General features: G+C 44.1%; 1 protein-coding gene and 1 pseudogene across 1 annotated transcript; both read right to left on the bottom strand.

Moving 5' to 3' along the window:
• Positions 1-586: 586 nt before the first annotated feature.
• LOC111971822 (secreted frizzled-related protein 5-like) lies at positions 587-2444 on the bottom strand. Its single transcript, XM_023998631.2, has 3 exons — positions 2248-2444; positions 1480-1745; positions 587-1324 (listed from the first exon to the last, which is right to left on the bottom strand). Exons 1-3 carry the CDS (start codon positions 2427-2429, stop codon positions 1014-1016), a joined length of 759 nt encoding a protein of 252 aa, XP_023854399.2. The 5' UTR covers positions 2430-2444; the 3' UTR covers positions 587-1013.
• Positions 2445-5845: 3401 nt separating this feature from the next.
• Positions 5846-13284, bottom strand: LOC111971821 (RNA helicase Mov10l1-like; annotated as a pseudogene).
• Positions 13285-14398: the final 1114 nt, after the last annotated feature.

Below are 14398 nucleotides of genomic sequence, written 5' to 3'. Positions count from 1 at the left end.
AAATAGCTTCTAAGCAAAGAACAACTTCTCAAGCTAGAATTTTGCCAGGACTGTGTGGGAGTGGTCTGAGGGGTCTAATTGGATGAGCCTAATGGGCGGGATATGTAACCTGAAAACTAGCTGTTACTGGCAGAGAGGTTTGAAACTCTCTTTGTTATTGGTCTATTAACTTATACTGTCTGATGATGTCACCAGGCAGGCCAAAACGTCTTTTCAACCAGCTCTTACACTTAAATGACATTATCATTTTCACAGTATTATTCGAACCTCAAAGTGTGGAAATATATATAAAACACAAGTTTTGGGCAGCACTGGGCCTTTAATATTCACACAAAAATACAGTACATCAATAAAGATAGTGCTTCCTACCAAGGACTTCAGGGACAATATCAAATAAATGACAGATTTTACAAATATGAAATGCCAATTAAATGTAACATTGTACAACCATGTTATGCTGGAATTGTGTTGTTTGTAAGACAATTTTATTTTTGGACTTTGTCTTTTTCTCATCCATTCACTATCTGGACATCCTGCACTCCTGCACCATTCTTCATTCACCTACTTGGCTGTACGGTTCTGGCTATTTTACATGCTGTATGAATCATATAGAATAACCAACACTAATTCAATAGAAATAGGTTAAATATTGACATTTTATTATCGTATCATTTTTACTCACTTAACAGGAAAATCCAACATACAAAACACATAAATGCGGCATTATCTAAATAGAAAATAATACTCTTTAGAAATAATTTACATTTAGCTATTACTATGTACAGTTTTTAGAGTGCATTCTATTACTGTGTGCTGTAGCTGAGCTACTGTGAAGGAGCAGAGGGCAACAGAGGGCCAATGAGAGAGTCCAGCTCTAACACCTCTGACATCAAGTCAGTAACTTCAGAAAACATCATATACTCAACCGGCCTTCTACTCAGGACGCCATTCTAAGCAACACAGATTCAACAGAGATCATATTTTTCATTATATCACTCCTATCATCCAGTCACTCAACACTTGTGGTGTTTCCACTTGCGCGCAGCCACTGTGATGCTGTTGTTCTTCTTGTGCCAGGGGAAGAGGCGGGTGAGGGCCAGGGTGCCATCGGACTGCACAGCGCCGGTCAGCAGGTAGAGCTGAACACGGCCGGGCCGGACCAGTACGTTGGCACAGGGCAGGTTGATGAGCAGCCACTGCTGGAGGAGGTGCTGGGTGTCGTAGGGAAGCAGGGGGCCCTGGCGGATAAACTCTACCCGGCCTTCCACCTCAAACTCTGGCTCCCCTGAGGGCAGGCGCCGGCGAGACAGCTTGGCTGTTACAGCTGAGGGAGGAGAGAGAGCACAGAAGGTGAGTATGCTAGCTGAGACAGAACTACACACATATGTATGGTACAAATATACACACTAATAAACTTGCATAACATACTAATCAATGCAAACATACACATACATACAGTACATTATTGCACATGCTTACCAAAATCATCCTGGCACAGAGCGTCCAGAACTGTCTTCAGTGAAGGGTGCTCCTCCACGGAAGGACATGCTTGGCATGCAGGCTTAGGCAATGCTTTGGCGAGGTGGCTGTTGCTGTGTTTGGGGTGGGGGGTCAGGCACATATCTTCTTGGGTAGGGAAGCGGTCACAGTCTAGCGCCTCTGGCCAGATGTGGCCCTGACAGGCCAGTACTGGGGCACAGCTGTCCCTGACGGCCACACACAGGCTACGGCATGGCTGGATAAAACTGGAGATGGAGAGACAGACACGGGGTCATGTTCCATTGTAAACACACCGACGGTGAAATATAAGTGATGGAGGAGTGGATAGTTCCCTCTTGAGAAGGAGTTAGCAGTGGGATGATCTCAAGGGGAAGGTAACAGGGAAATAGACAAAGAGAACAGCCAAGTTGACAGAGAAGGAAGAGAGCAGCCTAGTATTGGACAACAACACACACACACACACCACACCACACACACCACACACAACACACACACACACACACACACACACACCACCACACACACACACACACACACACACACACACACACACACACACACACACACACACACACACACACACACACACACACAAAACACACAACACACACACAACACACACACACACACACACACACACACACACACACACACACACACACACACACACACACACACACACAAAGGACATAGAAAGATAGAAGAGGACATGTATAGGTAAAAGGCAAACAAAAGCTACAGACTTACGCGTCGAGGCAGACGGGGGCGATGAGGGAGCAGAGGAAGGCCTGGGCCTGGGGATGGCAGCCGGTCTGCAGCAGGGGTCTCCAGTCCTCCGAGCGGGGAACCACCTCGCCCTCTAGGCTGCTGTGCCCCAGCAAGTTAGGCAGCCTCATCTCCGAGTAGCCCACGTCCTGGCACACACTCATCTGGTGGGGGATAGGCACGCAGCGGGTCGACTGACCCAGGTCGAAGCCCCAGGCTGGGGACAGGACAACCAGGAGAGTCAGGGTGAAGGAGAAAAGATCCATAGTGAAGAGAAACAAAGTCCTGACTGAAAATCAAATTAAGGAGAAGACAGGTGCTGCTGTTGCTTGCTGCAGGAAAGGTAATGTCTCTCTGTGCCAGTGGTCCCCCTCTATATATACAACCAGCCCAGCCCCATCAGACTGTTATCAACTACCTATCAAAGAGGCTGGGACGAGGTGTGAGAGGAGACAACAGCTAGTTTTGTGATGACTGCAGACATAGAGGGTAATAGTGAATGGAGGCGGGTGGCATTATGAGAGCAATCACAGCCAAGGCATTACAATGCAAAACTATCAGTCTCCGGGGCTTATTTTCGCCATTAAATCTATTGACTTTTACATTAGAAATACCTCCTGCTGATTAGTTCACATAAGCCACTTTGCTGAGCAGTTATGTATTCATGTATATATAATTTTTTTCTTGTGAGCCATTGTTTTGAGAACACTTCTGTAACGACAGAAGTACATAAAACACACATTTATATTTGAGACAAAGTTCTGAAACATTGACTGGCATTTAAATATGACATGTGAAATCAAGAATGTTTATAATTCATATTTTACTCAGGGGAACCAGTGTAGGCGTATTTCTTCTGTGTAGACAGACAGGCAGTCTCCTCAATATTGAGTCTCTTTCATGTCTCCTCCTTTGCTAATTTGAGGGTTTCCTGAGAAGAAGGGTCCTGATCAGAGCCCAGCTCTGATCACACTCCCATTAGTGGAGTCGTGTTTCTGTCTGGCTCACTGGGCTTTGATGTGACCCTAGATTACAGTCTGATGCACATGCTAAATGCTACAACAACAGCAAGCTACAGCTCTGTCTACCTACTGTAGCAATCAGATCAAACTTGACTGCAGCAGACAGACAGACACATACTTCTTAAACCAGGCAAGTCAGTTAAGAACAAATTCTTATTTACAATGACGGCCTACCCCTAACCCGGACGACGCTGGGCCAATTGTGTGCCACCCTATTGGATTCCCAATCATGGCCGGTTGTGATACAGCCTGGAATCGACCCAGGTATGTAGTGACGCCTCTTACACTGAGATGCAGTGCCTTAAACCACTGCGCCACTCGGGAGCCCCCAGACAATCATATAATGACATACACTCCCCTCCATATTTATTTGGACAGTGAAGCTAAAATGTGTAAATGTTGCTCTGTAATCGTACATAGTAGTGATGATTAATGATCTTTGTTCCTCTGTAAATTTCTCACTCATCGTTATTCAGGATTCATTAATTGATAGATACAATTGCACTGTTGGTGCTAAGAACACAAGCGTTTCGCTACACCGGCAATAACATCTGCTAAATACGTGTATGTGACCAATAAAATGTGATTTGATTTGATTCATGTAGAAGTGTTCAGAAACATCTGCTGTTCTTATTTACAAGACAAGTGACTAAAAAATGACACAAGAGGTCTATATTAATGTCATTCAGTTCCTATTGGACAAAACATAATCCGAAAAACAACCAAAACAAACTGCAAATGCATCCAACAAGTTTGTAGAGTCACAAGCTTGATGTAGTCATTGCGTGCTAGGAATATGGGACCAAATAATACACTTTTGAGTACTTTAATACAGTATAAGTGAATTTATCCAAATACTTATGAACAACAAAATATACATAAAAAAATACTAGATACATGAAGGGATTTCATTTCTAAAAGGTAAAAGATATATATATGAAAATATGCCAGCAAATAAAGGTGACATTCTGTACTGTTGCCTCATATGAAACATTTGATCTCAAATCCAAAATGCTGTATGTTGTCAAATTTTAGCTTCACATTCCAAATAAATACGGAGGGGAGTGTAAATCTTGTACCTTATGTTGCAATGACATTCAAAACATACAATTTCTCTTGACAATTATTGACACTTTCAAATCATAGAGCCAACTTCACAATTTTACTTTTAAAAAGCTTGTGCAAAAAGTAACTATGTAATTTCCTACCTTTTCTGCTTTATATCTCACGTTAGGGCAGTGGTTCTCAACTCCTGTCCTCATATACCCCCAACAGTACACATTTTTATTGTAGTCCCTGACAAGCACATCTGATTCAACTTGTGAGTTAATCATCAGGCCCTCACCTAGTTGATTCAGCTATGTTTGTCCGGGGCTACAACAAAAATGTGTTTTGTTGGGGTTACTCGAGGACCGGAGTTGGGAACCACTACATTAGGGTATAAAAAGTATTCAAGGAATTCCTGGAGAAGGATGATTATCACAGAAAAATTATTTCAATACAGTTTGGGAGGAACACTGTGTCATATTGGTGGCAGACAGCCACAGGATGCTCCTACCCTCTCATCCTACCTTCTCATCAGACAACTAGAAGAGATCTCCCACTGTGATGCAGACTGGTGGTCCAGGCTCCGCTTCTAATGACATGCTGCTTCTCTCACTCCCTCCGTCTCGCACAAACTTCTAATGGCAGCACAAAATTAAAGCACAGTTTATAAGTAACTCAATTCAATTGTTGTGTGGAACATGTCTTCCTCCACAACCACGTTCAGATGTGTATCTCTGATGGGCTTGTGCCCAGAGGGCTTGAGTCAGTAATAGGGCTTGGTCTGAGTGCTGCCACATGCACAAGGAATAGTACCAAGGCTCAGGCTGTAGAAGTGCCAGGCAAATCAATCTAAGCCCCAGGGCCTGTATTCATAAAGCATCTCAGAGTAGGAGTGCTGATCTAGGATCGCATTCCTTACGATATTAAATGCAAAACTGATCCTAGGGCAGTACCCCTGCTCTAAGACTCTTTCTAATCTATTCTACTGTATCTTAGTCTATGTCGCTCTGACATTGCTTGTTCATATATTTATATATTCTTAATTCCATTCCTTTAATTAGATTTGTGTGTCTTGTGTGTATTGTTGTGAAATTGTTAGATATTACTTGTTATATAATACTGCACTGTTGGAGCTAGAAACACAAGCATTTCGCTACACCCGCAATAACATCTGCTAAACACGTGTATGTGACCAATACAATTTTATTTTATTTTATTTATGCATATAGGCTCAGTCTGGCTGGCCCCTATCTCTCCCACAGCCTTCATTCTCCAGTCAGAGTGCCATCGGCCCCAGCCTAGCAGCCATCTTGTAAGGCTTTAGTGCCTGCCCAGCCCCAGTCTGATCTGAGCCGGGGCCCTGGGTTCAGACGATGAGAGCTACTGAGGGGCCTAACTGGGCAATTAGAGTCACAGACCAATTTTTCAGAACAATAGTGCCATACGTTTAACAAGCTCCCTCTGCCATTATCCCTGCAGGGGACTGTTTTTCTTTCTAACGGCCCCCCTGCCTATCTGTAGACGGTGTGTTTGTGTTGGTAATGGGGACTACGGTTCCTTTGGGCACCTGTCTATCAAAGACCAGTAAGGAGTCACAGAGGCACACTCCCACACAGACAAATATGTTCACTGATGATCACATTGGTTAACATAGTAGTCTTTATGTTAATGGACATCTTATTCGGTATGGTTTTATTGTACAAAAGGTGTTCAGACTAACTGGTCATTGATTCAGTACTACACTAGCGGAATGAGCTCTATACACTTCCAACCACTTCTCTACTGTTAAACCTATATGTCCATGTCAGCTAGCTCTCATTTATGAATATGGCAACACCTCTCACCTGGCAAGAAAAAAAAATGACAAACCAGAAACTCTTTATATTTAAATGTCAAATAATAGTACTTGGAGCTGTGGATCATTTGTAGGTATGTTAGCTTGGCTATCCTGAGAGTAGTCAGTCAGCATGTTGCCCCTTCCATACAGAATGCCTAAAACATGGGAGTAACGCATTAAACTGTTGTCTTTTCCACCTCCATGTAGTCAACACAACTTCTTAGCAAGGTTAATATAGTAAACTAAAAATAATATAAAAATAATAATGAAAAAAACGATTTAGTCAACCGAAATAAAATAATTAACAAACCAGTTTGAAAAATTCAAACTACACTGAAACTATTATCGTTGAAACCAAAAATAAAATAGAAGTTTGAGTTTTTTCCCCCTAAACTTTGGTCAGAAATGGGGGTTTTGTGAAGTTTTCAAGTTGTTGAAGCTGGCAGGTAAATGTTGTTAGGAGATGGTGGTTTCAAATAGCCTTAGAAATTGGTAGCTAACTTGATACTTCTTACAAGTTAAAAACCATTGGATTGGTGTAAACCCCTACTCCTCATTGGTGTAAACATGGGCGAGAGAGTTACCATATTTTTTGCACCAGTCTCGGCGCTATTCCTTTTAAATCCAAGTCACAGATACTTTATCATATAAACCTAACCTATGGTCTGACTCATTACTTTATATATTACTTCACCCCCAGTTGCAAGAAGTGACATCCCAAAAACACCATACAACACAAATGTCTTCTAGCCTCCCAGGCATGTGTTCTGTCCCAAATACTAAAACTAAATTGCAAACAGAAATAAAAACTAGCAAATCAGATCTGAAAATATACTGAAACTACACTTAAAACAAATATAAAAACACATACTATAACCCTGCCTCTTAGGTCCCTGGTTGCTGTCATATTTAGGCTGCTGGCAGTGAAGGGAGACCATTCTATTGAGGGACTATTCTTTTGAAGTGTCTCAGACACTTTTGAGCAATGTGAGTAATAGCATATGCTAGGCTGCAGGAGACAGAGTGTCTAAACACCCCGGTGGGGCAGGCAGGCAGCGTCTGTCTGTGTCTGCCTATAGGTCCACCCGGAGACTGGATGTGACAACTGAGTGCTACTGACAGGCTGACTCTCCTGTGACAGTCAGCCCTGGTGGAGCCCAGCGAGAAAGTAGAGGAGAGGGGGTGGTGCTGGGACTGAATCACAATAGGACTCTAATGAGTAGGGAGGAGACAGCTTTTATTTGAATGTGCCACACTGCCAGGGAGCTTCAGACCCCGTTTACCTGAGGAGCTCTTTGATGTGGGACTCAGGTACCATGGTACGGTCCCAGTACCTCTCTTACTCATGATAGGTTTCTCACATGTAACCACTGGCACCAGTCCTCTTCTATTATAGCAGGATGTTTCTAAAGCACACCTTTGGAAGTGTTGCTAGATATAGACTCATTGTCAATACAACACTGACCTAGCTAGCACAATATGAAATAGACACTGGTGTCAAAGTCCAATAACCCAATAAGAAGAAAAATCAACACCAAAGGTTTGTATCATCATATGTACTACTGCCACCCAGTGGACTGCATGACAACTGCATCTAAAGTTTGCTCTTAGAACAGTTTGGAATTGGAGTGCATTCTCCAAAGACATCTCCATACATATTTCCATTGATTAACACATATGCAGCTCTCTGTGTAGATGAACAAATGTAGAGAGCCAAGTCATGGTAATGTGATAAATGAATGAAGAAAACTCTATTTGAACATAATAGGACCGATAGTGTTGGAGTGATGGACAGCTGGGCAGTAGTGAGCACAGCAAACTCTCTCACTCCTCTTTCTCACTGGCAGCTCTGAGGAGAAAGTAAGAGATTTGCATGTTTTATTACTGACAAATTAAAGTTTCTTGCTTTGACTCAAGTTTTATGAAATGGTGTGTGTGCATGTGTGTGGGTGTGTGGGTGTGTGTGTGTGGTGCATAATACACTCTAAACACACCTATGTGCAGCCCTGATAGAGGTTGGGGGTCTCCGTTCAGGAAGGCCTTGTTTTCAAAAGAGTACTGGAGGAGAGGGTTGAAGCATGGGTCCTTGACTATGGAGGTGCGGGTTTCCCATGACGATGAGCAGGGCTTTGGGCAGAACGACTGCCATGTTGAAGCGCTTGGGGTTGGACAGCAATCACAGGACGCTTTGCAGGTCGTCGCACTGCACTGACTCATTCGCCCTCACCTGGAACAAGAGGTCATTTATTTAGATGTATTAAGATAGGTGTCAATTGCATCTACAATTCAGTCAATTCAGCAAGTGAAGTGATATACAAATCAAACAAAAGTGACACATTGTTTTTCCTGAATTGAAAACGAATGGACCTGAGACCCTGTAAAGGGAGAAATTAGTCAAGTTCAATAGTTCAATAATGAAGGAGGGTAATGTTACCGTGGACAAGATGAGGACCAGGAACTCCTGTCCCTGGAACTCCTCCACAGAGCCCAGCTTGATGTCAGACAGACCCACCCTGTGGAGCAGCACACGGATCTTCTCTGACTGAGGAGCAGAGGTTCAGGTGGTCAGACCGGTGTTCAAGGTTAAGGGAGAGGGACCACTGTACTAGTTGTGAAAGAATAATGAACTTGTTATGGGTTTTTTAGGCTTTTTACAGCAATACTAGGTGAGTAACAAGCAAACTGTAACAGAATGGTACCCACTGTTGACAGTCTAAATGGTCATGCCATACTGACCTGTTTCCTGTAGGGAGCAATAATGCCAATGTCAGTGGCAGCTACAGGATTGTAGAGCTTCTTGGCCAGCTGGCAGCAGTACAGCATCATCTGTACCGCCTCTCCAGGGTTGAACCACAACGGGTTGTTGCCCTCCCTCATCTCTGTGCCCTGAGAGAAGGAAAGCTGACTGGCATTATTGGTGTTCACGTCTAGGCTCGGTGCCGACAAGATAGGAAAACCTGTATTTGTCAAAATGTTCTCAACATGTCAGTGGGAAACGAGGAGAGGAAACGCAGACATTGAGAAATGGGAGGACAGAGGACATGACGAAGACACAATCAATCAATGAAATGTATTTATAAAGCCCTTTTTACAACCCCAAACAGCAAGCAATGCAGATGTAGAAGCACGGTGGCTAGGAAAAACTCCCTAGAAAGGCGGGAACCTAGGAAGAAACCTAGAGAGGAACCAGGCTCTGAGGGGTGGCCGGTCCTCTTCTGGCTCTGCCGGGTGGAGATTATAACAGTACATGGCCAAGATGTTCAAACGTTCATAGATAACCAGCAGGGTCAAATAATAATAATCACAGTGGTTGTAGAGGGTGCAACAGGTCAGCACCTCAGGAGTAAATGTCAGTTGGCTTTTCATAGCCGATCATTCAGTTAGAGACAGCAGGTGCGGAGAGTAGAGAGAGTGAGTCGAAAACAGCAGGTCCGGGACAAGGTAGAACGTCCGGTGAACAGGTCAGGGTTCCATAGCCGCAGGCAAAACAGTTGAAACTGGAGCAGCAGCACGACCAGGTGGACTGGGGACAGCAAGGAGTCAACAGGCCAGGTAGTCCTGAGGCATGGTCCTAGGGCTCAGGTCCTCCGAGAGAAGAGAAAGAGAAAGAAAGAGAAAGAAAGAGAAAGAGAGAGAGAGAATTATAGGGAGCATACTTAAATTCACACAGGACACTGGATAAGACAGGAGAAATACTCCAGATATAACAGACTGACCCTAGCCCCTCGGCACATAAACTATTGCGGCATAATTACTGGAGGCTGAGACAGGAGGGGTCGGGAGACACTGTCCGACTATACCTCCGGGCAGGGCCAACCAGGCAGGATATAAGCCCACCCACTTTGCCAAAGCACAGTCCACACACCACTAGAGGGATATCTTCAACCACCAACTTACTACCCTGGGACAAGGCCGAGTATAGCCCACGAAAATCTCCCACATGGCACGAACCCGAGGGGGGCGCCAACCCGGACAGGGAGATCACGTCAGAGACTCAACCCACTCAAGTGACGCACCCCTCCTAGGGACAGCATGGAAGAGCACCAGTAAACCAGTGACTCAGCCCCTGTAATAGGGTTAGAGGCAGAGAATCCCAGTGGAATCCCACAAGGATTCAAGGAAAGACTATTGAGAAAGATCCCATTGACTTGAGTCTATTTTGGACAGAGAAAGACAGAAAGAAACATAGCGAGAGAAACAGATAGAGCCCTCATCCTGACTCCATGGAATCCCTTGATGGGCAGACGGCCCTCTGGGCCCTGACACACAGCTCCCCACTGTAAAACAGTCTAAAGGGCAGGGCCAGGAAGGCCTCCTGGGAATGGTAGTTATACACCAGCTTGGGCACCTGGAGGGAGAAGAGAGGACACCATGAGAATGCAATAATCTTTGGAGCCATTTATTTACAATGTGATCCTGTGTGGCTCAGTCGGTAGAACATGGTGCTTGCAAAGCCTAGGGTTGTGGGCTCAATTTCCGCTGGGGCCACCCATACATCGCTTTGAATAAAAGTGTCTGTTAAATGGCATATATTATCATATATTATATTACAATGCAAGTCAAAACATTATGTTGATAAAGATGCATCATCTGGATTCAGTTGGTGACTCACTGTGCATGATTTAGATGACCATGGCACTGACAGGGAGTGTGTGTGTGTGTGTGTGTGTGTGTGTGTGTGTGTGTGTGTGTGTGTGTGTGTGTGTGTGTGTGTGTGTGTGTGTGTGTGTGTGTGTGTGTGTGTGTGTGTGTGTGTGTGTGTGTGTGTGTGTGTGTGTGTGTGTGTGTGTGTGTGTATTCACCAGCTTTGTATCCCCCACTCTCTCTTGTGTACAGGGGGTTGGCCATCAGTCTCTCCAGCATGGACACCCCATGGCCCAATGCCTGCGCCAGCTTGGTCTTCACAATTGGACCCATCTGCCTGGGGTCTCCAGACAGAACTATGTGAAAGGTGGGGGTAGCAACAGAACATATGATTCACTTTTTGATCAAGAGGCCACAAAATACAGTGACTGTTAGGACTTCTGTCAGTTATGTGATGTGCAATGTTTTTTCAACGGTTGCACCACTTTAGTAAGGGTGTTCCAGGTGTTTTTGTGGTTGTAGTGTACTCTGTTTAGTCTAACCTGTCCGTCTCTCTCTGACAGAAGCCCTAGGGGGACCAATGCCACACTGAGGAAAAAACAACAACTTTCATTATTTTAATACACGTTGTATTGTGATCATCTTCAGAGTAGTTCTTCCAATGCAATCAAAAATGTGATTTTCCTGTGTTATATATTTCCACACTATGAGGTTGGAATAATACTGTGGAATTGTGAAAATTATGATACTGCACTTTTACTGTAAGAACTGTTTGAAAAGATGGCCTGAAATTTCAGCCTGTTTTGATGGGAAGGAGTTTTGTTAATAGACCAATAGACCAAACCTTTTCCAATAACAGCTAGTTTTCCATTTTCTCCACACTCAGACTGCTCCCCGACAGTCCTAGCAAAATTCTTGCTTGAGAAATTGTTTTGCTAAAAAAGCTATAGATTTTTTTCTTTCTTACCATTTTAATTAACAACTATTACTACAGTAATGTACTTAATTTTTACCCATAAATGATTTGATATTGAGATAGAAATGGCTGCATTGGACCTTTAACATAAGGGCCTTGTTATCTTCTTGTCCCTTACCGCAGCCCAACCTGGTAGAACATGCCAGCGCTGGTACAGGTGCTGACCACGAACCTGTCGAAGGAAGCATGTCGGATGTCCTTCCCAGCCCAAGAGTACTGCCTTATAATCTCAGGGATGGCCTACAGGAGATACAGACAGAGGCATAAACTGGTAGAGAAAATAGGATCGAGGCGGTGGCGGTGGGTGCAGTACCTCTTCCTGTCGACAGGAGGTGCTAACGCGGTCCAGGCTCGTAAGCATGCAGGAACCCACTGTCATGGAGCTGGATACAGATGAGGTCAGCAGCACTGTTGAAGGGAGTGCACACCAGAACATAACTACTGGGCAGGTGGTAACACACCTTCAGTATGGGAACAAGAGGAGACATTTCACTGTTTATCCAGAGAACTAGAATGAGGGCAACTTTTGTAAATATCCAAATACAACCAATCACAAGAAACTTGACTGAGCTTGCCAGGTGCAATGTAATCAGTGGAACATAGTAAACGTGCAACTCCTGCTCATCTGGCACTCCAGGCAGGGCAGGCTGAACCAAACAGTCCAGTATTTGAATGAAAACAAATACTATTTGAACGCGGATCTGGTTGTCAAAGCTCTTCTTTGTCCTTGCACCCCAATGGTGGAACGAGCTTCACCCTGATGCTAGGACAGCAGAGTCCCTGCCCATCTTCCAAAAACCTCTGAAACCCTACCTCTTCAAAGAGGATCTTAAATAAGACATCGCAGTCTTATCACCCCCTCCCCGCACTATAAAATATCAAAACCTTGCATGTGTCTTTTCCTACTATCACTGATTTGGCTTATAACTGAAAATTGTACTGGCTACGACTGTGATGTGTGGTTGTCTCACCTAGCTATCTTAAAATGAACACACAAAGTCGCTCTGGAGAAGAGTGTCTGCTAAAATGAATCAAATGTCAATGTAAAAGGTTGTGATATCCATTGGGTTGAGAAGTGTACAGTACAGAACCTGCAGTATGGCCTCCATGAGGGGGATCATCTTTCCTGTCCCTGGGGATCCAAACAGGATGTACTGGGTGGGCCGGCACTCCCCTGCCAGGATATGCTTCACTGCCTCCCTCTGAGACAGGTTCAGCTGCTGGTTGAAGAGCTGCCTTGAAATTGGGATGGGCTTAGATGGCATCCTGGAATCGGAGAGGATAAAATAGGCTCAATTCTCATTCCCTTCATTGATCAGTCTCAAAGGTACTGAACTGTCCTAGTTGGGACAAGTTTTGATGCTATTTATGTTTATGACACTTCAGTAGCTTCAGTATACAGAGAATCTGTGCTGTCAGAAGGAAGGAGCCCAAATGCTCACCTGTTTTGGTTTGTGTGGCCTTTGAGACTATGTCAACAGGGATGCTTGATAGGGTCATCTCTGTTATCTCCTGTTATCTCCTGGCCCCCACTCACACGTCCATAAAGGGGCCTGGAGCATCCCGGCTGTGGGGAAGAACACTGGGAAGAGTAGAGAATATACCATAAGGCATGGACCAGACCAGACAGCAGAGGAGGCTGGTGGGAGGAGCTATAGAAGGACAGGCTCATTGTAATGGCTGGAATGGAATAAATAGAACAGTATCAAACACATCAATCATAGGGAAACCACATGTTTGACTCCATTCCGTGTATTCCATTCCAGCCATTACAATGAGTATGTCCTCCTATAGCTCTTCCCGCCAGCCTCCTATGCCAGACAGGGAATAAATCTGGGTTGAGAAAAAGAAATAGTGAGACAAAATACTAAATATACTGGAAATGGGATTGAAAAGAAAATGCAACCCAAACTTACCACTCCCCCCAAAGTGCTTGGTATGGGTCAACCCGTCGACACAAATATTATCATACATAATCCATATACTGTCAAACCCCCTCAACACTTCCAGGAACAACATTTTTTCTTAACGTTTAAACTGCACTTTTTTATCATTTAAACAAAATCTTAAAATGACATGAATTCACAATTCAGATATGGTTCTGCCAGGGGGCAATACAGTTCAATCTACCTCAGTCCTGGTTACCTACCTACCGGTTGTCACTAGTTCCCACAGTCACACATTTATAAAAGATGCCTATTTCTACGATTTCTCTTCTTAAAATCTTATTTTAAACCTATTCCTAAACTTAACCACACTATTGACCTCCTTATGCCTAACCTTAAATTACGACCAAAAATATGTTTGTTTTCATGAATTTTTACAATATAGCCTATTTGACTTTGTGGCAACTATAGGAAACCCTACCAGACGACGCTCCCCTTACTGCTGTTCCCCCACCCACTCAGCAGCAACGGTATTAATACAGTTTTAGGTTCTCTGTTGTGTGCCTCTCCTCTCCATGATCTCTGTTGTGTGCCTCTCCTCTCCATGATCTCTGTTGTGTGCCTCTCCTCTCCATGATCTCTGTTGTGTGCCTCTCCTCTCCATGATCTCAGTTGAAGTCCCACTTCTCATCAATATGATGGCTCGTTGCAGTGATGTATGACAGCATGTTCATAGACATCCAACAATCTGTTGTTAATGCCACATATGGTGTTTGAGAGC

Source organism: Salvelinus sp. IW2-2015, linkage group LG13, assembly GCF_002910315.2.
Source record: "Salvelinus sp. IW2-2015 linkage group LG13, ASM291031v2, whole genome shotgun sequence".
NCBI classification, from domain to species: domain Eukaryota; kingdom Metazoa; phylum Chordata; class Actinopteri; order Salmoniformes; family Salmonidae; genus Salvelinus; species Salvelinus sp. IW2-2015.
Note: the sequence above shows the minus strand (reverse complement) of the source record. Positions and strands in the feature narration are given on the sequence as shown.

Bases quoted from the DNA above. Each gene is read 5' to 3' on its own strand.
- LOC111971822 (XM_023998631.2), bottom strand. From the start codon at position 2,429: ATGAGTGTGTGCCAGGACGTGGGCTACTCGGAGATGAGGCTGCCTAAC. The intron at 1,746-2,247 runs GTAAGTCTGTAG...CTCCATCTCCAG, and splicing joins GCCCCCGTCTGCCTCGACGC to TTTTATCCAGCCATGCCGTA. The intron at 1,325-1,479 runs GTAAGCATGTGC...CTCCTCCCTCAG, and splicing joins TCTGTGCCAGGATGATTTTG to CTGTAACAGCCAAGCTGTCT.